This window comes from Diadema antillarum, unplaced genomic scaffold (genome assembly GCF_040938485.1).
Source record: "Diadema antillarum isolate AM-2024a unplaced genomic scaffold, OU_Dant_1.0 seq00000209_RagTag, whole genome shotgun sequence".
Lineage (NCBI taxonomy): Eukaryota > Metazoa > Echinodermata > Echinoidea > Diadematoida > Diadematidae > Diadema > Diadema antillarum.
This window is the reverse complement of record NW_027271267.1, coordinates 703744-720930: the sequence shown is the minus strand read 5'-3', so window position 1 is coordinate 720930 and position 17187 is coordinate 703744. Positions and strand designations below refer to the sequence as shown.

Sequence of the window (17187 nt, the reverse complement as noted above, 5' to 3'; positions counted from 1 at the left end):
CAATATTCATCCATGAATGATACGCTAATAAATGAGAATAAAAAACTCAAATATGCAGGCGTACCACGTAATCATTCCACTGAACTTGTTGGGCTGTTAAACAACATTTCTGATTGTGAATCACTCTTGATATCACCAGGTTTAGATCATTATAAGCTTTATACCATTATGTGTGTACTGTAAAGATAATTTTCGCGGCATGAAATTTTTGCAAATTACCACTGGCATTCAATGCATACAATGTATAATGTAAACAAGAACTCAATTGCGTGTAGGTATTACCTATGTATTATAGGTTTTGAACTGAACTCAAACTGACAGTAAATGGGAATTAATGCAGCTGTCATTTGTATGACGCACCTCTTGACCCCCGGGAAAGGTGCGTCATGGTCGCGTCAAGTACCACCAATTTGATGACGCGTGGTACCGTCATGGGAGCAAAGTGTCCGTCACAATACTGACCCATTATGTGCGTCATAGTCGGTCATTTAACCAGAGTGTGTCAAAAGGTTCGTAATGGGACCGTCATGTAATTTTGCGAGGCTTCTTGCATGGTATCCCTCCGTAACAGAATAAAACAAACTCGCGATCGCGAGCCGGCCGAATTCAGCGGCTCCTGAAAACGCGAAAATGACACAATTTTCATTCAGTTTTATTATAACATACTGATACTCACTTCATTCTCGTATGTCTTCTTTTTCTATCTGATGTCAGACTAAAGGTCTTTTCAGAAGGTTTGAGCACAAATTTGCTCAAAAAACCACACTACCAAACACGATTTGTGATTAAAATCATCACATACAGCCCGCGGCATCGCGAAGCTCGCTATCCTTCAATCGCATTTCACTGTTGTAGTGTAGCATCGACCGACCGTCGGCCGTGAAATCTGCTGCAAAACCACGTGCGTGATGTGGACCGTGTTGTACATGTATACAGTACAGGCGTACATACACGTGTATACAGAAGACGAGGCATGGCAGAGCAGAGGCCAGGCCGCGATTATTTTTTTCCGTAACCCTAACCTGCCGATCGACACACAAACGATTATGGAACTACTGAGAGTCTTATTCAAATTTATGAACAAAATATTTACGTCGATGTAGGGCAATTTGTCAATCAGTTGCAATACTGACAGTCTATTATATTAACTTAAAATAGTAAATTCTATTCAAACACTAGCCATATAAACCATGTACGTCGTGTTTAAATATAGGCAGGGGCTTCAATCAAGCTGTTTTCGAATCGGGGAAGGGGAGGCGGGAGGTTACGGAAAAAAATTACTGTGGCCATGCCAGGCCGTAGTTTCGCGAAACTAGATATAGTTCGAGGACATGCCATAGCAACGTGTAGGCCTATATATCAAAACACGCGTTTCTATGGGATGTCCATGAACTAGGGAACGGTTTTGAGAAATTCGAAGTCATTCGAAGTTGAAGTGGTCTTTTCCTATGCATTTTTAGGTGATCCGATTATCCTCTCGAATCACCTTCTGTATCTGCACGGATTCTTTCTTTCTTTCTTTCTTCTTCTTCTTCTTTCTTTCTTTCTTTCTTTCTTTATTTCTCCCCAAAAGTTGTGAAGAGGTTAGCTCAGAAAGTGCTACGCCTATCAAGTTCATACTTATACCATGTATGTATCGTGTCCCAAAGACGACATGCAGATCTAGTTATTTTTTGTTGTTGTTCATATCTCAAAAATTCGATTTCTTATTTTTTTTTCAACTGGTATTTGGGAGTCTTGTAATATATTTAAAATGTTGATAGAAATTTCTGAATATATTCAGAAAGTACGCCTAGGCGCCTACTGTTTGGATCAACGGTAAACATACAGTCTACGTTCGATACGAAGAAATCATTACGTCTTTCACTTGAGGAAAAACATACAAAACAAACAAACAAAAAACACGTACGAACGAATGTTGATAGCCAAAACTTTGATAAGTAATAAGCAGTTATGATGAGCGTGAACTGAAATTAATTGTCATGATTTTGCTGTCTAACCAGGTGATGACTGCATCTCATTGAACCTACTCGTAGTGAATTTCTCTGGGCATACGAGACCTTTTTATTTCTGTGATTGCATTTTTGATTGACTGATTAATCGATCTTTTTTTTTTTTTTAGTGTTTAGGGAACATAAGATATTCGATCAAGTACACTATATTCGACTGTTTGATGTTTCCTACTACGCGCCAAAAGAAAGGCTATAGAATCACGCTATCTTTGCAATGATTCCTTTAATTCAACTAATGAGCTGGTTCTTCGATCGATATTTCCAGGATATTTACACGCTGTTTATTCCAGTGCGCGCATTCTTTCGTCTGGCACGCACCTGGGTGTGGCACCTGCTTTTGTGGAAATTTCCACAAGGGGAGAGAGGTGGGGTGTCAAGTTTCTTCGAGCCGAAGAGACTGCATGTAACACAATCTCTTCGCTCTGATTTATTGTCATTCGTGCTTTCCCCTTATTCTTTGCTGATGTTGAACATTTAGATTTAACTTTACGAAGGTTGGTAGCACGTGGTTCTTTTTTGTTGTGAGGTGTATGTAATTTCTTTTTTTATCATTCTTGGGAGGGAAAAGAAGAGTAAGGAGGAAAGAAGAATAAGAGGGAAAGTGAAATAAAACAAACGGCACGTACGCTCAGCATTCACAGTAAGCCGTCTTTTTCCACCAGCATAGTTATCATCATCACCATCAGACATCACTCAGACAATTTTAGCCTTTTCCTATCAACATCAAGAAACACGCATACAATGTAGTCCCTCGAGACAAACACCTAGGAAAATAAATAACAAATACAAAGTATCAACACCTCCCAACAACACAAATACCGGTACATGTATTTAGAAAGACAACCCACAGCACACTAAAGCGGCTGGTATCAAACTTCGTCGCTTCGGTTCGAAAAAGTGATTGCAGCAAGCGGAAAAATCGCCGTTACGAAAATAGCAGTGCGAGACACTTGAAAGAATTATGTAAAACACTTCAAAGTACAAAGGGAACGGATAAAGTGATATAAAATGGAAGAAATCGTACCAAACAAGGTGTGAGAAACGACAGTGGAGAACGGTAAGTTTAGTGTAGTAAATTTGATTAGGCCCTAGCAAAAGTTGGCAGCACCGAAAGCTACGCGAAAATAAATATAGACATTGGAAACTTGGTATTGCGACGAGATCCTTAGGATCAAGTCAATAAACGATACAAAACAAAGGAAATCAATTCATTTTGACCGGAAAATAGTTTGTTATAAGTATTCTGTTATATGAGATCTCTTTTGATAGGCCTAGAAATAGGCCTACATCGAATTTCCACGATACTCGGCCTCGGGAAAGAAAGTTCGAACGCTTTTCATCTGCACATACTGCAGTGCACATCAATACACGAACAGAAACTCACCTCTTCCTTGCAGAAAAATGATGCTATAACGTTACAAAAAACACACACAACACTCTAAAAATCATTTCGTACTTGAGAGGAAAGGGACAAGCGGATGGAGAAGAAGAGAAATACAAGCAGACATTGCACAACGGAACGCTTCTACCCCGACTCAAAACGAAATAGGGGACTGTAGTGTAGTGGCAGCTGGCTTGTGCAGCTAAGCTACTATACTCACGCTCCCCAGCCGCCCACACATCGTATGGGGATACCACGGCGATCCATGTAAACATCCGAGGGTCCGTAGGCGACAGGGGTTCACGCGCGCGAATTTCCGTTCGGTGCACACAGTTCGCAGGCAGCGAATTGCGTGAGCGCACACTGTCTTTTCCAGTCTGGTACGTACCGCGAATAACATGTACGTCAAGGGTCAGTCATTTTCACGAAGAGGTGCGTCACCATTTTTCATGGTTAATGCGTCAATGTCTCATAAAGGTGTGTCACTTTTTGTGACGGAGGGTACGTCATGGTACCTAAAAGGTATGACGCACATTGGTACTTTGACGCACCTATCCCGGGGGTCAAGAGGTGCGTCATACAAATGACAGCTGCATAACAACATCAACAAAAAGGACTCGTACGGTAAATTACTCAAAATTGCCAAGAGCAAAGTTCTGGCTAAAGAGAGATGTAAGGGCAGTGGGTTTCTACAAAGAATTCAAGGAAATGGTTGTTTTCAATGGATAGAATACATTGAATAGAACAATTACCATACACCATACAGGGAAAAAAAAACTTGTTTGCCTAGTTTCAGAAAACCCTAGTCAGACTATAGTAATTAGCCATGTTTGTGACAGGGTGCCCATTTGTGGCAGGGGCCATTTCATACGTTGATAAAAAAAAAGGCCCAATCAGGTGCGAGAGTACCCTCAATTCCCATAACACTTGCAAGAAACTCCCACTTTTGTTCTACAATAGGACAAAAGCACACATGATGCTCTTTAGCTGTTTTTACTTTTATCGATGAATGAAAGTGCCCCTGCAGCAAACAGGTGCGCCCCTGTTGCAAACAGGGATATTTACTGTAGATACAGTGTAGTCAAGAGTAATCATCCCTGTTTGTGACAGTGTGCCTATATGCAGCAGGGGCTGTTTCATTCGTTGATGAAAAGGCCAAATAAGGTGCGAGATGAGAGTACCCCCGCTTCCCATAACATCCCCTTGCACTACAGTTCGCACTGCTACCGTTCATGAGCGGTGACGTCATGTCTCGCTCAGGACATTGTAAGCACCATGCCGTTTATCTATACCGTAGCAGACGACGACAAGTAGGTATTAGGGACTTTTCGATTCCCACGTTGAGCCAGGCGTCACCCTGTTATGACGTAGTTTTTACGTACTGCGCATGCGCGAGTGTCGACCCTCAGCTCATCGCACAAATTTCGAACGCATTAACCCCAGTTATCACCGTCCGCCCAAATTGGTTGCGCCGCGCTCAACCCACCTTATCTACGAGGTCACACTCCTCTCGCGATAGACGAAAATCGTGCTAAAGGGCACGATGACTCTCGGAAAATCCGTGCTCAGTTCACCTGTTTTCCTTTTTCTTTCGAGAGAATATTGATATTCTAATTACATGAAAGCTTATGATCTTGATACGTCACAGCAGCAGCGCTGTCATACAAACTACAGCCTCTGGTACCTACTTCTTGCCCGCTTTCACTGTTTTGCACTTTGCAACTACATACCGTAATCCCACACATGCATTTACACGTAATGCTGTACGCAAACAGATCACGGTGCTTTTGGCCTAGTGCAGCAGTGCATTTACCTTGTATTCTTACCATGCATCATGTTTTAAAATCCACATAATTCCTCCCAGGATACGCATCTAGTCTAAGACAAAATAAATATGGCATACAAGTACAGAAACAAATCACAAATTCTGCATTATATGCACGCAAGGCACAGGTTGCCTCCTTGACACGCCACGAGACGTGACGCCGGTGCCTGAAATCGAAATGTGTTTTAGCAGCAGGTCAATGTACATACGTGACGCCTTGACGTAGGGTTGCGCTTGGCGTCACAACCCTCTCATTCACCCAATCGAAAACTCCCTATTGGTTGATGATCGGCTTGCAATCCCTTTAAACTACCGTATGAAAGGTTTTCCCTCAGTGATGGTCGGGTTGTTCTCCCACAATGTCTTTCAAAAATGACATCATCGCTTTCTTCCATTCGTAAGCTTTACATTGATACCAAGTACTCTTCTGTGGCTTTTTGGAAAATGACGTAAATTTCTTGTAATTTCACCCTTTCTAATGGAATTTCCCTGCAATTTGTACCAGGAATATGTCATCAAAGGAGTAGTTTTGGTCATAGGCTTTCTACAGATGCATATTTTGTTCGTTCTCTTGACATATTTTCATGAATTCTCGGGCGATTCATCTGTGTTTTGATTCCACTTATGATGTGTGCAATGTACGTGCAAGAATGTCTGAAGTGCAGATCAATGTTCAAAATGTTAGATTTCTGTAGCGAACAACCTACCCAATACTTATGCGGTGCGCAGTGAGGCTGTGGGATACAAACGGGTCATGAGAGCATGCTAACCACGTACGCTGTTGTGTAAAGGGAAGACGAGCAAGACACACAGTCAATGCAACGCTGTGGCTCAGCCAATCAGCAATGAGGTGAGACCTGGCAAGCGCTCAGCAGAGAATAAAGAGAGCTTGAGAGAGTAGCGGCTAAGATATTTTTAGCCCTCTCTTTTGCTGCGATCACGCTGCGATAGTCGAGATATCGATATTCTCTGAGCAATCGGGAGTGAGTCGCGCAGCGGCGGGCATTCTCAGTAGGTTCTGGGGCGATGTGAATTATACCATGCATGCCTGGAATCTGCACTTGTGCTGTGTTGACTGAGACTCTGCTTCACCTGTGAACATGGCATACGGCAGGCAAATTATACTATAGTGGCTTGCAAGTACTAACGTTAGACTCCCGCTTTTGGGACTTGATTTACAGATTGTACATGTACGCACACTTGATGCTCTTTCGCTGCTTATCAATGAATGAAACTGCCTCTGGGCGTCTGGCTGCTGGGCCCTGCTGCAAATCGACACCATGTCACTCTGTTTCTAGAACCTAGACGGTCTAGATTGTAGATGATTAGGTCTAGATCTAATTGTTAGATACTCAAGCTTACAAGTATAGTAACAAATATTGGTTGAGCTGACATGGCAGCCTTACACAGGTAACCAGATTGCAGATATCTACTAACATTAGATTTCTAAATTCTAACTAGATTCTATAATTAGTACAAATCTAGGTCACTGTAGGTGGTTCTAGCCGGCTATATAAAGTCAGTAAAGATAGAGTGTCTACACTAGGGTAGACATTCTTTGCTAGGGTCTACTCTTCATATGTCGCTGTAAAAACCTCGGCCAAATAGTGATACCGGTCCCTTTTGTTCTGCGTGTGCGTCTTCACTAGATTTCTGTATGTGCAAAGTCTATGGCATGGAGTTCAGTTCGGGAAACCCACTCACAAGGGGGGCCCCTCCTTATAAGTAACCCGTCCCCCTTATAAGTAACCCCGTCCCCCTTATAAGTAACCCCCGGGGCACCCCTTATAAGGGGTCTCCACGCTTTTTTGCAATGCAACGCGAAAATGAAAGGACTGCGGCAATTCGCTTGATTATGTCCATAAAGCTTGACAAGTTTCCTAGTTACTCACGAAATTTGAGCAAAATCGGTTTGAGGCATCATATCTAAAATCATGGATTTAAATGCGATGTCAAACGACCCATGCGAATGTTGAAATGCGAGCGATTACTGGCGTGAGTGTCGCCAGGCGCGGCGGCGCGGCAATGCTTTGCATTGGCAAAGCATTGCATTGGCAAAGCATTGGCAAAGCATTGCCGCGCCGCCGCGCCTGGCGACACTCACGCCAGTAATCGCTCGCATTTCAACATTCGCATGGGTCGTTTGACATCGCATTTAAATCCATGATTTTAGATATGATGCCTCAAACCGATTTTGCTCAAATTTCGTGAGTAACTAGGAAACTTGTCAAGCTTTATGGACATAATCAAGCGAATTGCCGCAGTCCTTTCATTTTCGCGTTGCATTGCAAAAAAGCGTGGAGACTCCTTATAAGGGGTGCCCCGGGGGTTACTTATAAGGGGGACGGGGTTACTTATAAGGGGGACGGGTTACTTATAAGGAGGGGCCCCCCTTGTGAGTGGGTTTCCCGAACTGAGTTTGAAAGCAGTCACCGGCGCGGCTATGATGAAATGAATGGCGGTGAATGGAGTGGTTGACTATTTCACAATAATGCCAAATCCTCATTAACAAAAGACTGGGATCCAGGCATTTCAATGATATGAAGGCGTGAAGCTTGTTCTCTGAAAGTGGGTAGGTCGTGGGCCCCTCGTGAACGGCGACCCTGCCTTCGCCTGGCTGGCGACATACAGACATGCCCCTGCCCCTTGCTGTAATCCCCAACCATAAACCCATGTAAATACCCACACGGAAGATGCGCCCAGCAGCACAGTTGAAACAGTACGTACAGTACATGGCAATGCACTACGTTCTACGTCGTATGACATTCCGACTGTTGTAAGCCGGACCGTTTCGACTCACCTTGTAAACATCGCCGTACGTTCCGCTACCGATTCTTTGCAGAAGCTCAAAATCCTCTAAAGGATTCCTCCTAGAAATTTCGGCACTCGCAGCCGACGACATGGTATCTGTGTATCCCTACAATTGGTTCAGAGTGACCAAGTAGTGAAAAATCCACGCTTAAATTCCAAAATGATCTCGGTGACAGATCGACTAATTTGCCGATCGAACTGGACGTCAGCCCTGCCGAGTCCCTAGACTTCCTGTCATGCGCACAATTTTCTTCTCCCACCATACATTTGTTTCCCCAAACGCAAGGTGGCGCTATACAGTCAGCCATCAGAGCCTTGTGTAGATGGCTCTGAGAGCCGTACGGCACAGATCTGGCGAAGAGGTGCATAAAAAAAAAAAAAAGTCCATCTACTACTACCACCACCACCACCACCACTACCATGGCCGGCGGAACCGGGGGATCCAGTGGGACTCGCCCCCCCCCCCCCACTTTTTGTGCACCATAGAAAGGAAAACATAAGGTGTAATCACTTGGGCCCCCCCCACTTTTTTTTTTAACCCGGAAGTACTTAAAGGGGCATAGTCCCGGTAGTGTAGATGGCGCTGTTGATAAAACTGCCGCTCACCGTTAGCATTGGTACGAAGATTACCGAAGTTGAGCTGTCATCAAAAGTAAAGTGCGTAGGTGTTGCTAAGTAACGTTGCCTTTGTTGTCTTCTTTGCGCATCGCGCAGTCTGTAGTAATGCCAGGATGCGTGAATATGTGCTTGTTATTATGACATCACAAAGAAGTTTGCTAAAGCTGTCATCCCCCTCAGCCGAATCATGAGCCGAACTATGATCGGACCACTGACTACAGTGAATCGGACTTCTTCGGACTCGGGAAAGTGGGCCAAAGCGTAAGCGCCATAGAGAAGTCGATGGTGTAGGTCTCTATAGGAAATTTGCGCCGTGCGCCCACGCACGCATTTGACTAAAACACCGGGACCATGCACCTTTAAGTGGCACTAAAAAGAATTAGATAGAGATCTTGAAGTGTAAGCGCGATAAGGTTATGTTTTTCCGCTGAAGACCCCCTTTTTTTTTTGCTTGTTAGGTCATGAAAACCGGAAGTGGGCCCCCCCCCTACACTTTTGAAAACGCTCCGCTGGCCCTGACTACTACTACTAATACTGCTACTACTACACTATCAACTACTACTACTACTACTACTACTACTACTACTACTACTGCTACTACAATAAACAATTAAGTGGCAGGTCCAGAGGGGGGCGCACCAGGCTCATGCCCCCTCTTATTTTTTTGTTTTTAAAACAAAAGAAATAAAAAGAAAAAATGGGGGGCACGTGCGCCCCTCTTTAATTTCATAGAGGCGCCTCCCCTTCACGGAATTCCTGGAATTTGTTACAAATTGTAATTTGTTACAAACTGTAATTTGTTACAAATTCGCATCTAGCCCTGTTTGCAGCCAGTCGAGTCCTAAAATCATATTACCTATATTATCATTAGTTTGGGCCATCGAAAAATGTTAGCTTAGGATCAAGCTGGAAAAGTCTTTTCTATACTCTTTCACAAAACCAAGCCCATCTTTTTTTTTCAGTCAGGATATAATATACATAATTATATAAATCAGTACAACTGGCAGAATTTTTAGTTATCCCTATCTTTGTGATGGCGCAATTTCCTTCAACACCTCACAATATGTCAGCATGCTAGAAAGTGCTCCAAGGAAGTGCAAGTAGTTTATCCTCATTACAGACTTAAAGCCTGCAAATTGATATGCACGCTGTTCTTCTGCTGTGGTCTACAATGTACATAAAAGATCTGTATACATTCATTACGAAAGACTTTCTCAATTCTCATGTTCTTTGGATGCATGAAAGCAGAAGAAAATTATGAATAGAGAGGAAACACGCACACATCAACACACAAACACAGAAGGAACCACTTTTTTCCCCAGTCAAGAGAGAAAACATGTGAAGGGTCATTCATGAGCAGTTTATTGTAGTTTTAATACCTTGAAGTTTTACATCCTTGTACAGACAAAGTGAATCTATATCTCCTATAGGCCTATAGAAGCAAAATTATAAATTTATCATTTGGATTTGTCTGAATCTGTAGGAGAGTGGTTGTGCAGTCATCTTCGTTTTCATTTTTTTTTAATCTGAAAAAGCTGCACACTTATGATATGCATAGAAACTAGCTTATGCAATCTTTTAAGTATACTAGTTCACACTTTCATTTCTACTCATGAGTGAAGAAAAGTAAGAATTGTCCTATTTATGTGAATGTACTTGAGTTTGTTTATTTCACTTTTTAATGCAATGTCTAAATCTACTTTACTGTAGATCAAAATAAAAATGTGAAGATTTGATCTTTCCAAGTATCAATTCATAGAAAACATTGAAACTTGCTTTCAAACACTTTCATTGCAAATCCAGACAATGTTCAAGTGTCCATTTCCATTTGAAGAGTCTTATCGCAAAATGAGCTAACTCCATTCTTGTTAAGTTGAGATATTTGTGATTAAAGCTGCTAAAAAAAAAAAAAATACACAATATTTTTGATCATAACTTCTACAATATTCCTCATTATGACACAAGTGAGGTATTACTGGAAGGGTTTAATTTTGCTCTATCTAATGATGGACCATACTTTGACATGTTTAAAAAATGGTGCTTAGCTCATATGGCAAGAAGACTCTTCACTTGCTTCTAATATGAAGAGTTTGTTCGCAAAAACCGATAAGTCCATTTTTGAAGATTTTGAAATACCGTCTCTGTCATAAAGTACAAAATAATACCTTTTAAATGATATATTGGTCACTACATATAAAGATACATTTTTGAAGTTATGGTCAAAAGAAGCAAAAAAACTTATTATTTTCTTTATTTTTCTTGACCTTTAATCACAAATATCTCCATTTGGCAAATATGGACTTATCGGTTTTTGCAAACAAACACTTCATATGTTTCCATCCCCTGATAATATGTATCAATGGTATCCAGATTATTCTTCCTAACAACTGCATGACAAATGGTGATGTTTACAAATGAAATGAGGTTTGTTTTTCCAAAGGTTCCTTATTTAAAAACACAGATATTCCATATACTTCAGTGTTCGTTAATCTGAGAATGATATAAGATTCTCTATGCTGATGATATAAGGTTCTTCATGCTGAAGGTTCATTAATCAAAAAATTAAATACCAGTAAGGTTTGTTATTCCAAAGGCTCATTAATCTGGAAATGAAAATAAAAATGTTTATCAATCTAGAAATTCAATAAAAAGGTGCATATTAATGAACCTTCTCAATTATATGAACCTCATTTTGTTTTCAGATTAACAAACACACAAAAAAAAAAACAACAACCCAAACAAACAAACGAACAAACAGACAAAAAAGAAACAGCTTCAGAATAATGAACATCATATCATTTTTGAAATTATGAATGTTTGGAATAATGAATCTTTGGAATAACTAACCTTTGGAATGAAGCAATATAACCGAAAATATTGTCAGTATTTTTTCATCATCATTATCTCTCTTTTTTGTTGTTGTTGCATTCTTGTCTTTGTAAAGATGCAGAAGGATGCACTCTGGCACTATACCACTACTGCGTCATATTAAAATCTTTGATGCATTCTTTAAAAGATATAGTGGCAGGAGAATTCTAACTAGGACACACACTTCAGGCTTTGACTTTAAGAAGAAAATTATTAATACATCCAATGTTCAATCAAACTTGAACAGAATAAAATCATACAGTTACATTATAACTGGATTAGAAGTGAACAAATGAAAAGAATTTTGAATTCAAATTGATTTTTGCGTTGAATTGTTTTTATTGCAATTGATCAACAAATTACCTTTCATCAACATATCATACACGTTCATACTCCATATGTATGCCCATGATTTTTATCATGGCTATCACTCAAAACACTGAATAATTTGGTGTGCATCTACTTCAATAACATTTATAATCTATTGATAATTTGCAATAATTATGAAGTCTCACATATTTTCACAAGACAAACGAAATCACTTTAATCAAATTATTATACAAATTTAATGAGGTGATAATTAGGCCTACTTATGGCCTCTCAAGGCTCCCATTCACTTGCATTCAAATCTTTATTGAATTACCTAGTTATTTGACAAGAGGAAACTACCCTTTGCATCAAATTGTTCTAGGATTTCCAATGACAGATTTGTAAAAATATGATAGTTTATACTTGGAGAATAATATTGCCGACTAAATGAGTGATTGTTAAAGGTCCCAAGGATGAACCAGTGACGAAGTTATATGGTGATGACAACATTGCCCTGTTTAATCAATGTTGTATTGCTGTTCTTTTTGGTGTTATTTCATAAAATTCCTATTCAATATTAATGAGTTTAAGTCAACCATCGTTTTGGAAGGCGCTGTGATGCTTGTTATGAACAGCATCTTTCAAATTTAATATTCATTGTTACCTTTACATGAGATTGATGTCACTTTTCACAATATATGTCAGGCTTAGAAATTCCAAAACCTTCTGGTTTTTGATACATATCAATAAAACTTTTATTGTGATTGTTTGACTTGCTGTCTTGGCTTTTGTTTTTCTAAACTTTTGGGAGAAAAGCACTGCACACACGGTCAGTTTTTGATCAATATTCACTGAGGGAGGTGGCCACCTCCCTGATTCACTGTACCTCATAGAATAAGTAGGGCCCACAGTAGCAGTACCAGTAACATCTTTGGTGTGGTTGTCATTACGCCATCTACTGGCAAGAATTTGTAAACGATACAAGCCGCCGACTTTTTTTTCGTGAGGTTGCTAAACAAAACCTTTCACCCGTCGCTCGCTAAAGCTACGGATGCGGCTCCCATACGCTGCACCTGCACCACTACCACCACCGGCGGAGTAAAGTGGTAGCGGTTTATCAGACGGGGCAAACCAGGCTGTCAAGAGGAGTAGCTGTAGCAGAGTGAGAGCGTCGTATGGTTTTGTATGGAGGATCCGACGGGCTTCTAGCTGGCAGAGAGCAGCCGATTCTTCTGCGAGCTGGTTTTACTGTAGTGCTGTACCCGTGTGTGTGCTCTGTGTAGTAGACAGGTGGGTTGTTTTGAGGGATCGCTCGTTGATCGTGAGACAACCTGCATGCAGTGCCTGAAACACGGCACAGGTAACTTTGTGTTGGAACTTTGTCTTTGGTTGGACCTCATCCTTGCAGAATCGGCAGCGATATTCTTTTTAATTGGAGAATCCCATGGTAAGTAAAGGTGCTGCATACAAATAGACTATCTATGACTACGTGAAATTGTATTATACGAATGCTAGAAGAAAGTGTAACCAGTTAGACAGCGAGATGGCGATCATCGCCGTGTGTACCGTGTTTTCTCCTCGCTGCAACACGCTCCTCGTGTTTCTCGAACGGGGAGTTGAAGGCACGGTGAAGAATGCACGAGTGCTGCTGGCGGTCCCCCATCCATGAACGCTCGCTTCTTGTTGCATACTATAATTTTGAATTGGTAATTGTTCTTAACTTTTAAGATCAACTTCATTTTTTTATTTAAACACCCACCAGGTAGTACTGTGTATCATGTAGGCCTACTTGTACAATGTGCAGCATCTTGTAAAAGTGGATATTTTCATGTGAGTAATTTTTCGCGCTTGGCCAGATAAGATGAGTTTTGCATTATGTTTTAAATTCCTCGGAATCAAGAGCTCAACTACTGGAACATGTGGCAAGCGTAAATATTTGCATGCCTTTTTTTTTGCGCTTGTTTCTGGTTGCGCAAAATGCACTAAAATTTCCACTTTTACGTATCCAATGCATGTTGCCAATACATATCCATCTGTCATATTGCACTGAATCTAAAAAAATGTGAAAACCATTTAATAGTATTAAGAAATATTTGTCTGTGCTATGGGGAAGAATTCCATTGATGCCCTCTGTTAGGAATATGGTCAGTGCTCATTCCCTCACCCCTTGCAGTATTAGTAGAGAAATAAAGTCGAGAAGAACAGCGAAAGTATTTTTTTTTTCACTTTTGTGAAGAAGTAATCCCTGTAGTGGCTTGTAGTTGTACTCATACGATGTAACTCTTCACACCATAAAATGGGTGATTTCAAGTATGATGCTGTCTCAATACTAAACCAGCATTAATCCTGTAACTTGATTCATTCGATATTAGTACACGTGCATGTAGGTTAATTGATATTGATGTCAATATTATGATGTAGTCCCAGTGGCTAGTGCTGGGTTCAGTGCTTGGTTGAACTGGGCACAATCACTTTATGTTGTTGTGCAATTCCCAGCATGATTCCGCATAAACTTGTTGATATGAAGATAAACTGTCGCATTGAATATATAGTTTGATAATTATTGCTTGCATTAATCTGACTATTGGTGTTGAGGCTCAATTTCTCACAGTTGTAATGTTAGGGAGATGCTAGTGCTAGTGCCAAACATGAAAATCACCTACATTTTGCAGTAAGTAATGTACTGTATAATTATGTTTTCATCATAATTTGTCAATCATATTCCAGTGATGGCACGTAAGATAAATATATGATTTGATATTGTTTTAAATTGTTTATCTTGTCACTGTAATGGCAGTGGCAAATCCAGATTGTATGTAGGTCATGTGGATGTCAGAGTGAAAATTGGATAATGACTTGACTCTGGGTTTTGGCATACAATAATAAATGTTATCTGCATGGTTTTAAAAAATCCTTTATTCAATGCACTTTATTATGTGGTTGTATCAGATCAAGCTGCATTTTGATGCAATAAGCTACACTATTGTTGTGTAGTATTTTCAAATTCAGATTTATTTTGTCATTATGTCATGTGTGCTGTCAGATTATTATATTCCCAAGAAGTGAGTGAAAGGCAAATTTCCATTATCATACATGGCGCGTGTCATTTTCAGCTCAATGATAATGAGATTTATTATTATATTGCATAAACTCCTCATGCTCCATGTTAGTCACAATGCAAGATTTGATAGCCACTCAACGTAGTGAATTATGTTTTACAACAGCTTAGATCAATGTTGGAAAATGATACACTTGTAGAGGAGTCTTCACCGATAAGACGTAAGTTGGTGTCAGTGTGGAAAGAATTTAACATAATTTTGGTGTTGTGCATTGTAGCATGTTTTTTTTTTTTCTTTTTTATATGCCTCTGTAGTTCTTCAGATTGGGTCCTGGTGCATACAATTGTACATAGTACAATGTATGTTGGTTTTTTTCAAGGTTATGTTGACAGGATCTGTAGATTTGATGAGTACAATTTTTATTTAAAAATTGCGTGTATGCCATTAAACTGTATGTGTGTCTTAATCCTGGGTACTCTTCAAATGAGAGCTGACCAGATTCTTTTGATTGTAGGGATAGAATTGCAGTGTAGATATCTCCTTATAACCGGTATTTGGCATGATGTGGGCCTGTTAAAATATACATGTACTTTGATTTGGGTGTATTTTGCATGTACAAACCGTAGTGTAATAATACTGGTATGTGATATCTCAGCAATACATGATGCACAATGTATGACGAAAACCAAGTATTCATCCCCATCCACTCATTTAAAAAAAAAAAAAAAATGAATTTGTGACTTCCATGCACACATTGTATTAAGTTAGCCGTATTAGTCATGTGACTGCTAGATCACTTGAGTAGTTCCTCTATATGTCTGGATGTATAGCATTCTTTAGTACTCAGCGAGAGATGCGCATAACTCTTGTCTTAGGCCTATTTGCATACATCACATGTCTGCCTGGACAGAAAAGGACCTTGAGTCCACATTGACTTGATGATACAGATGCCATGGGATGTCCCTTTTGTAACCCTGAAAATTAGATTCCTTTCACAAGCTGGTGTAGAAGTAGATAATTCAGACCTACCCTCAGAATTATGAACCTGGAAACTTCTGGGAGGATGGAGGGGGCAACAATTCGATGTAGATTTCCAGTAAATTTATTCAGACCCCAAAAAAATTCTAACCATCATTCTTGGTACTAAAAGGAACATATATTCTTGCGTGGTATGGGGTTAGTTTTTCATTTCTCTAAAAAACAAAACAAACTGAGGTATCACTATCAGATTTCATGTGCTATTGACAGACATTATTCTTTAACCATGAAAGATTTTGTGATGTTTGCAAAAGGGATAGGCCTATGTGCTTGTACCGTATGACCTTCTTTATAATGACATGAGGTAGATAGTCTGTGATGTCAGAGTAGCTCAAGTTCTCACAATTCAGGTGCTTGTGTTTCATTGACATACAATGTAAGTTCATTCAATACAGATTATCTCTGATGTTACTGATCTGTGGCACTTCTTTTTTTTTTCTACTTCTTATATTCCTTCATTTGCACAATTGTCTAAGATTCAATACTTCATGCATGAAAGGTTGTACTGTGCAATGTAGGTGCAGTTCATGGGCGAAAAAAAAAAACAACAGCTGCACGATCACACACAGATTGTATTATGTTCTTTTATTCAAAGCAAGTTTCATTGCATTGTGCTAAATTTGTAGTCTGATAGGCAAGTAAATGCCACATTTGGCAAATTGCCAAATACAGACTGTACAATGAATGTGACATTCCACATTCTTTTAAGTCTTTGGAATCACCTGTCATTTAATCAAATGATTACATTTCAAGGCTATATTTTGTTTTGTCTTGTGTTGATTTTGTGCTCCTTTCCATTGCAGAATACTGTATTGCACAGCTAAAAATAGACCTGTCTAAAGGTTTTTGGATGTTTTTTTCCGATGGCTCGTCTCACACAAAATCAGTTGTAATATTTGTAGTATTCGTTTGCATTCTACCCCATTCCTAGAGAATGTGGTTGTTAGCTCGATGAATTAAAAAAAAAGTCAATTTATTCATATTGTTGAATACTGTTATGGTCATGTTAACTACAGCTGTCCTTTGTATTTTTTATAACAAGTCCATGTGAATCTAGGAGCATGTGAGCATTTCCAAATCTGTTAAAGATCAAGAGATAAATTTTGCTGAGAATTCCCTTCTTTGCACGATTTGGATGATTCCGCTGGTAATTCCTCTTTTTTTCTTCTTCTTCTTCTCAAAGCTGCAATGGTGTATTTCTGTCCAGAGCTTGTTTTTTGCTGCCCTATTCATCCTCATCCCCACCCCCCCCCCCCCTTTCTCCTC

General features: G+C 39.9%; 2 protein-coding genes across 2 annotated transcripts in view; one reads left to right on the top strand and one right to left on the bottom strand.

Moving 5' to 3' along the window:
* Nucleotides 1–8240, bottom strand: part of LOC139728998 (mitogen-activated protein kinase kinase kinase kinase 3-like) — a 164588-nt gene extending 156348 nt beyond the window's left edge. The window contains exon 1 of the mRNA XM_071639925.1: nucleotides 8019–8240. Within this exon, the coding sequence (XP_071496026.1) occupies nucleotides 8019–8120 (102 nt within the window). The 5' untranslated portion in view covers nucleotides 8121–8240. The remainder of the gene's footprint in view (nucleotides 1–8018) is intronic.
* Nucleotides 8241–12948: 4708 nt separating this feature from the next.
* Nucleotides 12949–17187, top strand: part of LOC139728990 (uncharacterized) — a 71624-nt gene continuing 67385 nt past the window's right edge. Inside the window, exon 1 of the mRNA XM_071639917.1 lies at nucleotides 12949–13271. The gene's annotated coding sequence lies outside the window, so the exon portion shown is untranslated. The remainder of the gene's footprint in view (nucleotides 13272–17187) is intronic.